Source organism: Ornithorhynchus anatinus, chromosome 14 (assembly GCF_004115215.2).
Source record: "Ornithorhynchus anatinus isolate Pmale09 chromosome 14, mOrnAna1.pri.v4, whole genome shotgun sequence".
NCBI lineage: Eukaryota > Metazoa > Chordata > Mammalia > Monotremata > Ornithorhynchidae > Ornithorhynchus > Ornithorhynchus anatinus.
The window spans coordinates 52,787,508-52,801,662 of record NC_041741.1 but is presented as its reverse complement, the minus strand read 5'-3'; the positions used below and the strand labels follow the sequence as shown (position 1 = coordinate 52,801,662).

The window sequence follows — 14,155 nt, the reverse complement described above, 5'->3', positions numbered from 1 at the left end:
GTGGAAGGAGGAGAGCATAAGGATATGTGCATAAGCATATATGAAAACCAGTGTAGCCGAGTGATGATGATGGTATTTGTTAAGCACTTACTATATGCCAAGTATTGTTCTAAGCACCGGGATAAATACAAGGTAATCAGGTTGTCCCACGTGGGGCGCACAGTCTTAATCCCCATTTTACAGATGAGGTAACTGAGGCGCAGAGAAGGTAAGCGACTTGCCCAAAGTCACACAGCCGCCAAGTGGCGGAGCAAGGATTAGAACCCAAGACCTCTGATTCCCAAGCCCGTGCTCTTTCCGCTAAGCCACACTGCCTCTTTCTAGTAGAAAGAGCTTGGACCTGGGAGTCAAAGAACCTGGGTTCTAATCCCAGCTCCACCATGTACCTGCCATGTGACCTCGGGCAAATCATTTAAACTTCTCTCTGCCTCAGTTATCTCATCTGTAAAATGGGGATTAAGACTGCAAGAGCCATGTGAGACATGGACTGTGTCCAACCTGATTAGCTGGTATCTATACCAGCACTTAGTACAGTGCTTAGGACATAGTAAGTACTTAATGAATACCATTAAAATAATAATAATGATGATGATAATAACAATAAAAGTGCTGTGAAGATGGCAGGGGCTGGGGGCTGCTGTGTAGCAAAGTGCTTAGGGGATATGGACCTAAGTGCCTTGTGGATGCAGAAGGAAGGGGGAGTAGGGTGGGGAGTAGGGTGTGGATTAATCAGGGAAGGTTACCTGGAGGGAGATGTGAATTCAGGAGGGCTTTGAAAATGAGGAGAGTAATGGGTTGTTGGATGTGAAGAGGAAGGGAATTCCAAGTAGGAGGGAGGGTTTGTTTGTTTGTTTGTGGTATTTTTGAGTGCTTACTATGTGCCAGGCACTGTACTAAGCACTGGGATAGATACAAGCTAATCAGGTTGAACACAGTCCCTATCCCACATGGGGCTCCAAGTCTTCATCCCCATTTTACAGAAGAGGTAACTGAGATCTAGAGAAGTGACGTAACTTGCCCAAAGTCATATAGTGGACAAGTGGTGGAAACGAGATTAGAACCCAGGGCCTTCTGACTCCCAGGCCCACTAGGCCATACTGCTCCCATTTTTAATTCCCATTAATTATTAATTAATCAAGCACTAATTCCCATTTTACAGGTGAGGTAACTGAGGCACAGAGAAGTTAAGTGACTTGTTCAAAGTCACACAGCAGACATGTGTGCCATCAAAGTCCCTCTGACTTGGAACTTAATTCCCCTTTATATCCAACAGACCCCCACTCTACTCAACTTCAAAACCCTCCTAAAATCACATCTTCTCCCAAGAGGTCTTCCCTGACTAAGCCCTGATTTCCCCTATTCACTCTCCCTTCGACCCTGCCTATGCACTGGATTCATTCATTCATTCAATAGTATTTATTGAGCGCTTACTATGTGCAGAGCACTGTACTAAATGCTTGGAATGTACAAATCGGTAACAGATAGAGACAGTCCCTGCCCTTTGATGGGCTTACAGTCTAATCGGGGGAGACGGACAGACAAGAACAATAGCAATAAATAGAATCTAGGGGATGAACATCTCATTAAAACAATAGCAAATAAATAGAATTAAGGCGATGTACATTTCATTAACAAAATAAATAGGGTAATGAAAATATATAAAAATATATACAGTTGAGCAGATGAGTACAGTGCTGAGGGGATGGGAGAGGGGAAAGAGCAGAGGGAAATGGGGGGAAAAGAGGGTTTAGCTGCAGAGAGGTGAAGGGGGGCGGTAGAGGGAGTAGAGGGAGAAGGGGAGTTCAGTCTGGGAAGGGCTCTTGGAGGAGGTGAGCTGTAAGTAGGGTTTTGAAGAGGGGAAGAGAATGAGTTTGGCGGAGGTGAGGAGGGAGGGCATTCCAGGACCGCGGGAGGACGTGGCCCAGGGGTCGACGGCGGGATAGGTGAGAATGGGGGACAGTGAGGAGGTGGGCGGCAGAGGAGCGGAAGGTGCAGGGTGGGCAGTGGAAAGAGAGAAGGGAGGAGAGGTCGCAGGGGGCAAAGTGATGGAGAGCCTTGAAGCCTAGAGTGAGAAGATTTTGTTTTGAGCGGAGGTTGATAGGGAATCACTGGAGGTTTTTAAGAAGGGGAGTGACATGCCCAGAGCGTTTCTGCAGAAAGATGAGCCGGGCAGCGGAGTGAAGAAATAGACTGGAGTGGGGAGAGAGAGGAGGAAGGGTGATCAGAGAGCAGGCTGACACAGTAATCTAGCCGGGATATTACAAGAGCCCGTAACAGTAAGATAGCCGTTTGGGTGGAGAGGAAAGGGCGGATCTCGGCAATATTATAAAGGTGAGACCCGCAGGTTTTGGTGACAGATTGGATGTGTGGGGTGAACGAGAGAGCCGAGTCAAAGATGACACCGAGGTTGCGGGCCTGAGAGATGGGAAGGATGGTCGTACCGTCCACAGTGATAGGGAAGTCAGGGAGAGGACAGGGCTTAGGAGGGAAGGTGAGGAGCCGGATCTGTTCCCCTTAAAACACTTGATAGTCACCTTACCCTCAGCCCCACAGCACTTACGTACATATGCTTATACACCGACATCTCCCCTAGGTGTATTTTATTTGAATGTCTGTCTCCCACTCTAGACTCCTGTGGGCAGGGATCAGGTATACCAGCTCAACTGTTCTGTATTCTCCCAAGCGCTTAATACAGTTATTCTCCCAAGTGCTTAATACAGTGCTCTGCACAAAGTATTAATTAATTTAATTATTTTATTTGTTGAGCGCTAACTATTGCCAGGCACTGTATTAAACATTCAGGCAGATACAGTCATCAGATTGGACACGGTACCTGTCCCACTTGAAGCTCACAGTCTTAATCCCCATTTTACAGATGAGGGAACTGAGGGCCAGAGGAGTGAAGTGACTTGTCCAAGGTCACAAAGCAGACAAAGGGCAGAGCCGGGATTCAAACCCAGGTCCTCTGACTCCCAGACCTAGGCACTCCCTGCTAGACTGTGCTGCTTCTCCCACAGAAGGGCACAATAAATACCAGTAATAATAATAATAATAATAATAATAATAATGATAGTATTTGTTAAGCGCTTACTATGTGCCAATCACTGTTCTAAGCACTGGGGTAGATACAAGGTAATCAGGTTGTCCCACATGGGGCGCACAATCTTAATCCCCATTTTACAGATGAGGGAACTGAGGCACAGAGAAGTTAAGTGACTTGCCCGAGGTCACATGGCAGATAAGTGGAGGAGCTGGGATTAGAACCCCTGTCCTCTGGCTCCCAAGCCCCTGCTCTTGCCTCTAAGCCACGCTGCTTCTCTAATGAATGATTGATTGATTCTTCCCTCCTTGACCACCATCTTTAACCACTCACAACAATAGTTCCTTCCCCACTGCTTTGAAACATACCCACACATTCCCTATTCTTCCAAAAAAAAAAAACAAACCAACAACCTTGACTCCATGGCACCCTCTTGTTATCATGCCACCTCCCTCCTACCATTCCTTTCCATTCTCCTCAAATGAGTTATTTACACCACTGCCTCCATTTCCTCTCCTCCTATTTTTTCTTTGACCCCCTGAAATCTGGCTACTGTCCCCTCTTCTAAGGTCAACAATGACCTCCTTCTTACCAAATTCGACACATACTACTCCATCTTAATCCTTCTAGAATTCTCGGCTGCCTTTGACGCTATGGACCGCATGCTTCTCCTGGAAACCCTATCTAACATTGGTCTCCCCTGCCACAGTCCTCTCTGGGTTCTCCTCCTACCTCTCTGGCCACTCCTCTTTTTACCAGCTCCACCTCTGCCTCCCATCCCCTAACTGTGGAGGACCTTCGAGACTCAATTCTGTGCCCGCTTCTATTCTCCAGCTATGCTCACTCCCTTGGAGAACTCATTCGCTTCCACGGCTTCTTCTTCCATCTCTAATAGGGTGACTCCCCAGTCTACTTCCGTAACACTGACTCTCCAAGGGAGAGTGAGTTCTCCAAGGGAATGGGTGTAGCTGGAGGAAAGAAGGGGACCCAGTACTGCCCTTTCTCCTTCTATACAGTCTTGTAGTTCCTCCTGCCATCAGAACATCTCTACTTGGATGTCAAACTAACCTCTAATTTAATATGCCCAAAACAGAACTCCTCATCTTCCCACCCAAACTTTCTCCTCACCCCCACTTTCCCATCACTGTAGATAATACCACCATCCTCCCTGTCTCACAATCCTGCGACCATAGCATTATCCTCAACTCGTCTCTTTCATTCAACCCACATAGTCTATCACAAAATCCTGGAAGTCTACCTTCACAACATCTCTAGAATCTGCCGCTTCCTCTCCATCCAAACTGCTACCTTGCAGATCCAAGCACTTGTCATATCCCACCTTGAAATACTGCATCGGCCTCCTTGCTCACCCCCTGCCTCCGGCCCTGGTCCATACTTCGCTCTGCTGCCTGAATCATTCTTCTAAAAAAAATTCAGTCTTCGTCTACCCACTCTTCAAGAATCTGCAGTCCATGTCCATCCATCTCCATAGCAAACAGGAACTTCTCAGCATCTGCTTGAAGGCACTCAATCAGTCCTCTACTCCCTACCAAACTTGGCACATCTGCCACTAGAGTGCAGCCCGCACACTTCGCTCTTCTAACACCAACCTGCCCACTGTACCTCGATCTCACCTATCTCGCTGCTGAACCCTTGCCCAGGTTCTTCTTCCTGCCTGTAACTCCCTCCAACTTTGTACCTGAGAGATGACTACTGTCCCAATCTTCAAAGCCCTATTAAAACCACATCTCCTCCAAGAAGCCTTCCCTGACTAACCACTCTTCTCCCCTTGCTGTTCTCGCTCTCTTCGGAATCACCTTTGCACTTGGGTTTGTATTCCCAAAGGACTTTGATACTTACCCACCCCCACTCCCACAGCACTTATATCCACTTCCTTAGACACCGCTGATTCCTCTGTGATTTATTTTAATGTCTGTTTCCCCCACTAGACTGTAAGCTTCTTGTGGGCAGGGGCTGTATCCACAAAATCTATTGTCTTGTACTCTCTCAAGCACTTGGTACAGTGCTCAATATATAATAAGCACTCAAATACCCGTATTATTATTATAGATGTTCAACGTTTATTATGTGCCAAACACTGTACTAAACTCTGAGATAGAAACAAGATAATCTGGGCAGGCTCATTCCCTGTACCCAAGGGGCTCATGTCCGAGTTGGGGGAAGAACAGGTATTGAATCTCCATTTACATATGAGGGATCTGAGGCATAAAGAAGGTAAGTGGCTTGCCCAAGGTCACACGGCAGGTAAGCAGAGGAGCCAGGATTACAACACAATGCCCCTGACTCCCAGGCCAGGACTCTTCCCATTAGGCCATGCCAATCTCATTTATCAGTAATAATAATAATAGTTGTGGTATTCGTTAGGCGCTTACTGTGTGCCAGGCCCTGCACTAAGCGCCGGGGTGGATACGAACAAATTGGGTAGAACACAGTCCCTGTCCCACGTGCAGCTCACAGTCTCAATCCCCATTTTAGAGAAGGGATAACTGAGGCCCAGAGAAGTGAAGCGATTTGCCCATGGTCACACAACCGACAAGTGGCAGAGCTGGGATTAGAACCCATCTTCTGACTCCCGGACCCGTGCTCTATTGAGCACTGCCTACGCCAGATTCCAGTCCTTCTCCAGTCAGTGTGGAGATGACCCCCTGGGGAGCTCAAGGGGTCAGGCCAAGATCCCCTTTAGACTAACGCCCTGGTCCCCACACACTCATTAAAATGGAAGCTCCTTGTGGTTAGGGATTGTGTCATTTGCTTGTTTCCTACTTCCCCAGCTCTTACTACAATGCATTGCTCAATAAGCTGTTACTACTGCTACTACATAGTAGAACAATGGGTCAGTAAGCCTCACAGCACTTATGTACATATCCATAATTTGTTCGTTCATATTGATATCTGTCTCCCCTGCTAGACTGTGGGCAGGGAACATACCTACCGACTCTGTTATACTGTACTCTCCCAAGCACTTAGTACAGTGCTCTGCACACAGTAAACAGTCAATAAATACCACTGATTGATTGATTGATCAATACTACTACTACTAGTAGTAGTACTACTACTACAACCACCACCACCACAACAGGCATTGATGTGACTGGCACCACCCCAGGCCCAAATATTGACCGAGATTTGCCCTCATGGGTCTTAAGGTGTAGTAGGATGTGCCTCCTTTTCAGGAGTGAATGTATTCCCCCAACCCTCCCCCAACCCTTCCAACTGGAATAACTGCCATCCCCACCCACAGGAGGCTCCCCATTCCACTTGCCTCTGCCCTGCCTGATCCTCCGTCTGCGTCTATCCCTCAGGTTCTTAAGAGAAGCAGCGTGGATTAGTGGCGAGAGCACCGGTTTGGGAGTCAGATTAGATTTACTTAGAACCCATTCTAATCTTGGCTCTGTCACTCGTCTGCTGTGTGACCATGGCCAAGCCATTTAACTTCTCTGTGCCTCAGTTACCTCATCTGTAAAATGGAGATTAAGAGGGTGAGCCCCACATGGGACAACCTGATTACCTCGAATCTACCCTAGAGCTTAGAACAGTGCTTGGCACATAGTAAGCACTTAACAAATACCATTATTATCATTATTATTATTCTACAATCCCCCTGGCCCTGTCCCCCCCACCTTTGATCTGCTCACCTATCCAACTCCCCTGCTGACAATCCAGGGCGCTACTGTGTTTCTTGAAGGTGTGATTCCCACCTTCTCCTGCATCAAGCAGAAATTCTTTACCATTAGCTTCAAGGCTCTGCTCCAGGTCTCCCCCTCTCACGTATCTCTTCTTCTCCTCACCCATTCCTCCCCAGCTCACTCTTTGTTCCTTCCCAGTTCCCCCATCTTCAAAGTTCCCTAAGATCCCTCTTGCAACTGGCCTTCCCTGGTTAATTCACAGCTCCTCAGTTCATCAGGCCAACACCAAGCCATGGTATTCGTGACCTTTATCCTATCCTCAGCACTCCTGTACATATGTTTTATATATATATATATATATATATATATATATATATATATATATACATACATATATATCCATATAGAGAGATCATTTGTATAGTAATTACCTGTACATTTGTTTGTTCAGCTGTTTCATCCTGATGTGTTTGTTCCTCTTCCTGTTTTATCCTTGTTCTTCTGCCTGCTTTTATTATCATCCTTTGTCTGTAATTATTTTTCCCCAATGGTATTTATTACCATTTAATTTTGTCTGTCTGTCTGTCTCTCCCAATAGATTGTAACTCCTTGAGGGCAGGGAACTTGGATCTTGCTCCTCCTGTACTTCCCCAAGCACCCAGTACAATGCCTAGCACTCAGTAGGCACTTAATAAAGGCCGCTGAGTGATTGATGGACTGCTTGGGTCAGGCCTTTTTCATCCCAGCACTCCAAGCAGGGCCGACCCAAATGCCCAGGGGTTACTGACTTGCAATCCGTCCGCCCAGCCCGGGGAATGACCTCGTTCAAGTATAAGCTCCGCATCTCGAGCCTCTGCTGTTCACTCCCAAACCCGAGCGTGAAGTTGAGTGCATGACACCCAGGGGGCGCTCAGTAAACGTCATTGCTGCCACTATCCAGACACCCAAACTGAGTGGGATTGACTAGACGGGCGTGTGGATGAAGGGGAGTTGGGTATTTTTCCACATCAGTCGATCAGTGGCATTTTTTTTTTGAGTGCTTACTCTGTGCAGGGTATCCAGATCTAGTGAGCATCTCCTCCATTTTCTGGGGTTGGGGCTGGGACTGGGGCGGGGATCTTTCTGGCTTTGGTTGCCCTGGACCCCAAACATCTTTACAAGGTCAAATGCCAGGGAGGTACAGCCTGGGACGCAGAGCTTCCGGGGCTGGTGGCCACGTTCAGCTGGGCAGCCTGGGCTCCCGGAGCATCGGCTGGCACAGCGCAGGAGCAAAGACTGGGGGTGAGGGCGGGTCCTTGGGGTGTCTGACCCAGGACCAGACCAGACCAGACAGGACAGGAGGAGTGAGCAATAGGGCCAGAGCGGGTCCGTGCTGAGCCTCAGAGAAAGGCAAAGATGGAGTTGCGCATGGACTTTTCTGCCCCCCTTGCACGGGCTCACGCCCTGTCCTCTCATCCTGACCCTCCTCCACCATCTCTGACAGTTGGACAGCGCTGGAAACTAGGTCTCCTCAACACCCCCGGTTCTCTCCTGCCCTCTGGGCTGTTGCCCCAGGTCACAGCCCAATGGGGGGGACATGACTCTCCTCCCAGGAAGGGGCAGGGGGGAGTCATTACATATATATACATCTGAGGGGGTGGCACGTGTAGTAATACCAGCCTTGCCATACTCTTGATAAAGCCATGGGCACAAGCAATCATGTCATGTAGCAAGCAGTGCCAGAGCTGGACCCCTTAGCAGAAAAACCTGGTCCTCTCCCCTGCCCCCCACCCCCTCGGGGAGGCCCCAGGAAGACTGCCCAGCCCTGGCCCAGGGTCCTGGCTTGGGTCCCAAAGGCGGGAAGGGCGGGGGTGTGCAGCTGCGCTGGGGAGCGGGAGTCCCGGCTTCTGCCAGGAGAGGGAATGCATACACTCTCTTTCCCACGGCCCTCTTTAACCGTAGCAGCAATAGCACGTACTAAGGACTCACTTGGTGCGATGCCCTGTTTTAGTTGTTTGGGGAGGGCCGAATGAAGAAGTCACACATTCTTTGTCCACAAGGAGCTTATACGCTAAAGGGGGAGAGTAGTCAAAGCAAATAATTGAGTCCACATATATTTGGGAGTGTCGAGGAGGGGGTGCTAAGGTTTCGCGTGTTAGGTCTCGGCCCCCTGGGTAGCTAGACAAGCAGCATGGTATAGAGGATGGAGCAAGGACCTGGGAGTCAGGAGGTCACGGGTTCTAACCCCGACCGCCACTTGTCTGCTGTGTGACCTTGGGCAAGTCACTTCACTTCTCCATGCCTCAGTTACCTCATCTGTAAAATGAGGCTTGAGACTTTGAGCCCCACATGGGACAGGAACTGGGTCCAACCCTATCACCTTGTATCTACCCTAGCGTTTAGAACAGTGCTTGGCACGTAGTAAACACTTAACAAATACCGTAATTATTAATTATTATGATTAGCGGTATGGGTAGCTGAAGAGGAGAGGCCCGGGCTGACCCCTTCGGCCAGAGACCCTGGGGAGTTCTCAGCAGGCTCAGGTCTGAAGCCCTGAAGCCAGATCAGGGAAGTCACCCCAGCTTTGCCAAAGCCTGGACTGGACTTCTCTCCCATAGTGAGGGGTAGGGCATCCCTCCCATAGTGAGGGGTATGGTGCCCCCCCATAGCGAAGGGCGGGGTGTCCCCCCATACTGTGGGGTGGAGTTGGCTCCCACACTGAGGGGTGTGTCTCCGATGGTGAAGGATGGGATGTCTCTCGGATGGTGAAGGGTGGGGTTGTCTCTCCGGTAGTGAGGAGTGGAGAGTCTCCCCCATGATGAGGGGCAGAGTGTGTCATCTTCCCCCCCCCCCCGTTCCCCGCCCCCTCGCCATGGTGAGGGGAGGGATCTCTCCCATGGTGAGGGGCGTGGTGTCCCCCTCCCCCCCCATAGCGAGGGGCAGGATGTCTCCCGTCCGGTCCCGTCCCCACTACCATGGGGAGGGGTGGGGTACCTTCCCCTAGGCGAGGGCCGGGGGTCTCCTCCGTGGTGAGGAAGGGTGGCGGTAGGCAGAGAGGCTGCGGCGCTGAAGGAGGAGGGGGCGAGGGACCCCGGGCAGGGTTCGGAACGGGGTCCAGGGGTCCGGGAGTCCGGGAGCCCTGGAGCCTGGGACCCAGCGATCGGACCCCCGGGACCCCCGCCCCGCCCCGCGCCGCCCGCAGAGGGGAGGAGCCGCCGCCGGCCCTAGGGGAGGAGGGAGGGACGGGCGGACGGACGGACGGACGGAGGGCAGGACCGGACCGGGCCGGGGGCAGCGGCATGGAGCGAGCCGGGGGCACCGGGGGGAGCGGCCCCGCGGCCCCCTGAGGCCCGGCCGGCCGACGGGCGGGCGGGCGGGGCGATGAGCGGGCGGCAGGGGGGCGGCCGCAGCTGAGCGGGCGGGCCGGAGGGCGGGCGGGCGGGAGGGAGGGAAAGAGGGCCGGCGGGCGGGAGGGAGGGAAAGAGGGCCGGCGGGCGGGCCGGAGGGCCGGCCGGCCGGGCGGAGCCGAGCGCAGCGGAGCCCAGCGGAGCGGAGCCCATGGAGCGGGCGCGGGGTGGGGCCGGGCCCCGGCGGGCGAGCAGCGGGCGTCGGCCCCCGGCGGCCCGGGGCGGCCAGCGCGGCCAGCGCGGCGAGCGCTGCGGCTGCGGTTGCGGCTGCGGCTGCGGTGAGGCCGGCGGGGCCGAGGAGCCGGCGGGGGCCCGGCCGCCATGGCCCTGCCCGCGGGCGCCGGCTTCGCCTGCGAGCTGCCCCCGGGCATCGCCACCGTCACCTACGTCTTCGTCTACAGCCCCAGCGGCGGCGGCGGCGGCGGCGGCGGCGGAGGGGGCGAGTCCGGCCCCGGGTCCGGCCCCGGCCCCGGCCTCGGCTCCGGCCCCGGCCTTGGGCCGCTGAGCCCGGCCCCGGCCCCCGCGCCGCCCCGGGGCCCGAAGCGGAAACTTTACAGCGCCGTCCCCGGACGCAAGTTCATCGTGGTGAAGGCGCACAGCCCGCAGGGCGACGGCGAGATCCAGCTGCACCGCGGGGAAGCCGTCAAGGGTGAGCCGGGCGACGGGGAGGGCCAAGGGGCGGGGGCCGCCGGGGGTCCCGGGGGAGGCCCGGGCCGGCGGAGCGCCCGTCGGGGCTGCGCCCTAGCTTGGGGGGCATCCGCCGCGTCCGGGGGCAAGGGTGCCAGGCTGGGGAGCGCCCCTCGGGGCTCGGGGCCCCGCGCCGGGGTTGGGGCCAGGGACAGAGGCCCCGGCTCGGGAAGCATCTCTTCGGGCTGGGCTGGGCTGGGCTGGGCTGGGCTGGGCTGGGCTGGGCTGGCCTGGTCTGGCCTGGGCTGGGCTGGGCTGGGCTGGGCTGGGCAGCGGCCGCCGGGGCCGGGGCCGGGTGGAGCGGTGCCGCTCTGGCAGGGGGCTGGCTCATCGGGGCCCGGGCCAGTGGGGCTGCTCTGGAAGACAACCGGTCGGGCCTCGGGGGTTCGGCGCCCCTCTGCGAGAGAACCGGTTGGAGCCGGGTGCGGGGGTGCCGGGCCGGGAGAGGGCCCATCAGGCCCGGTGTACTGGTGCCCAGCGGGGAGAGCGCCCGTCGGGACTGGATGCGGAGGCGCCCGTCTGGGAGAGCGCCCGTCGGGGCCGGGTGCAGGAGGGCCAGGCTGCAAAAGTGTCTGTCGGTGCTGGGTTCGGGGGCGCTAGGCTGGGAGAGCCCCCGTTGGGACCAAAGGGAAGGGGTGCCGGCCTGGCAGAGCGTCCATCGAGGCCGAGTGCGAGGGGCCGGGGCTGGGAGAGAGCCTGTTGCGGCCAGGTGCACAAGACGCCAAGCTGGGAGGGCCGGGCCGGAGATGGGAAAGGGAGAGGCAGCCTCAAGTCAGAATTGAGACTTTGAAGGGATGGGGAATTTCTGATTTCCGCCCCCCCCTCCCCCGCCCCCGCCCCACTCCCACCCTTGTCTTCCCCCTGCCCCTTGGCACCCTCGCAAGAAAGTGAGACAGGTTCCAGTGCCTCCTCATCAGGGAGCCTGAGATCAGGCAGGGAAGACTACACCATCCCACAGGGGGCCCAGGCCTTTCACCCACACCACTCTCAGCCTGGCCATCTCCCCACCTTCCCCCTCCCTCCCTTCCCTGGGAGGATGGGGACAGGACCGGGACAGGGCTCCTCAGGGTAGCAGCAGGGACAAAGGCTGAGGTGAGGAGATGGGAGCGGAGGGGACTGAAAGCGGAAGGGCAGGGAGATTAGGGAAATGGGTGGGGAATATGGGAGAGGTATCCAAGGTAAAGGAAGAATGGGTAGGTGGGAGTGAGTGGTGAGGGGATTGGGCTAGAGTTGGAGCCTAGTGAGAAGTTTATTCCGGAGAGGCAGAGCAGCACTGTTGGCGTGGGGCAGGGGACTGCTCCTCCACGTTACTCGGTCAGTCCCGCCCTTAATAACTGTGGTATTTGTGGAGTCCTTACCATGTGCCAAGCACTGTACTAAGCGCTGGTGTAGATACAGGATAACCAGGTCCCACATGGGGCTCACAGTCTAAGTAGGAACAATAATAATAGAAGGAGGAGGAGGAGAAGAGAAAATAGGTATTGAAACCCCATTTTACAGATGAGGGAACTGAGGCACAGAAAATAATAATTATAATTATGGTATTTATTAAGCACTTACTAAGTGCCAAGCACTCTTCTAAGCACTGGGGCAGATACAAGGTAATCAGGTTGAACACAGTCCCTGTCCCACATGAGACTCACACTCTTAATCCCCATTTTACAGCTAAGGAAACTGAGGCAGAGAAATTAAGCAACTTGCCCGAGGTTACACAAGTGGCAGAGCGGGGATTAGAACCCATGACCTCTGATTCCCAAGCCTGTGCTCTTGCCATTAGGCCGTGCTGCTGCCCTAAGAAAAGTGAAGTGACTTGTCCAATGTCACACAGCATATAAGTGGCGGAGCTGGCACTAGAACTTAGATCTGACTTCTAGGCCTGTGCTCTTTCTCCTAGACCGGCCTGTTTCTCACGTGTTGCTTCTTAACTTCCAGAGCTATCTGTTCCCCATCGGCAATTCCACTTCTTTTGCCTTGACTCCACAGTCGCTGGGGCACAGCAAGGATCTACCCATTTTGCAGATGGGGAACACAGAATTCCCGCGAGCTTCAGGACCTTGCCCAAGGTCCCATTGTGAGTCAAAGGCAAAGCCTGGCCTGGAGCCCCCGTCTCCTGGCTCCCCATCCCACTAGTGATAATATTTACTAAGTGTTTACTATGTGCAAAGCGCTGTATTAAGTACTGGAAAAAACTAGGCCCTGTCTTTCCCAGACAAGGAAAGTCTTCAGGGCCCCGGCTGCCCAGGAACCCAGAACCCACAGGAGCACCATCTCCTTACTCCTCCGGGCGCAGAACGGCTCGACAAGCACATCTCTACATCTCTCAATCAATCAGGGGTATTTGTTGAGGGTTTACTGTTTGCAGAGCACTGTACTAAGCCCTTGGAAAAGTAGAATGCAACAGAGTTGAGACAAGATCCTTATCCACAAGGAGCTTACAGTCTTACATAAGGAGCTCAGGGGGAGACAGACATTTAAATAATTTACTCATAGTGGAAACGGTAGAGTATAAGGATGTGTATATAAGTGCTTCTGGGGCTGCAGGGAGTATCGAACTGCTCAAAGGGTTCATAGCATAAATGACCCAGAACAGAAAGCGGATAAGGGAATTGAGAGGTTAGTCTGGGAAGGTCTCTTGGAGTAGATGTAATTTTTAGAGAGTTTTGAAGGTGGGGAGAATGATGAACTGTTGCATATGAAGAGGACGGGTGTTCTAGGCCTGAGGGAGAAAATGGGCAAGAAGCTGATGGAAGGATAGATGAGATCAAGGTGCAGTGAGAAGGTTGATGTTAGAGGAGTGAAGCGTGCAAGCTGAGTTGTAGTAGGAGATCAGAGAAGTGAGGTAGTGGGAGAGAGCTGATTGAGTGCCTTAAAGCCGATGGTAAGGAGTTTCTGTTTTTATGTGGAAGTTGATAGGCAACCACTGGAGGTTTTTGAGGAGTGGGGAGATATGGACTGAGTGGTTTTTCAGAAAAATGATCTGGGCAGCAGAGTGCAGTATGGACTTGAGCTGGAAGAGACAGGCAGCAGGGAGGTCAACGAGGTGGGTGATACAGTAGTGAAGGCGGGATATGCCTCCCCTGCCTCGACATCTCTCAACCTGTTTCTGCATCTTTTTGCATGTCCCTGCACCTCTCGGCCTTTCTTCCCCAGGCTCTGCATCTGGTGGCCTGCCTCCCCCATCTCTGCATTTCTTGACTTGCCTCCCCCTATCTCTGCATCTCTTGATCTGCCTCCCTTTAATAATAATAATAATAATAATTATGGCATTTGTTAAGCGCTTGCTATGTGCCAAGCACTGTTCTAAGCACTGGGGTAGATACAAGGTAATCAGGTTGTCCCACGTGAGGCTCACACTTTTAATCCCCATTTTACAGATGAGGTTAACTGAGGCACAG

The 14,155-nt window shown here is 53.5% G+C and overlaps 1 protein-coding gene across 4 annotated transcripts in view; it reads left to right on the top strand.

Moving 5' to 3' along the window:
* SHANK3 (SH3 and multiple ankyrin repeat domains 3) overlaps positions 1-14,155 on the top strand; it is a 104,623-nt gene that overhangs the window by 28,531 nt on the left and 61,937 nt on the right. For all 4 annotated transcript variants that reach the window (XM_029078618.2, XM_029078620.2, XM_029078622.2 and 1 more), the window contains exon 11: positions 10,475-10,722. In XM_029078618.2, coding sequence (XP_028934451.1) covers positions 10,475-10,722 — 248 coding nt within the window. The remainder of the gene's footprint in view (positions 1-10,474; positions 10,723-14,155) is intronic.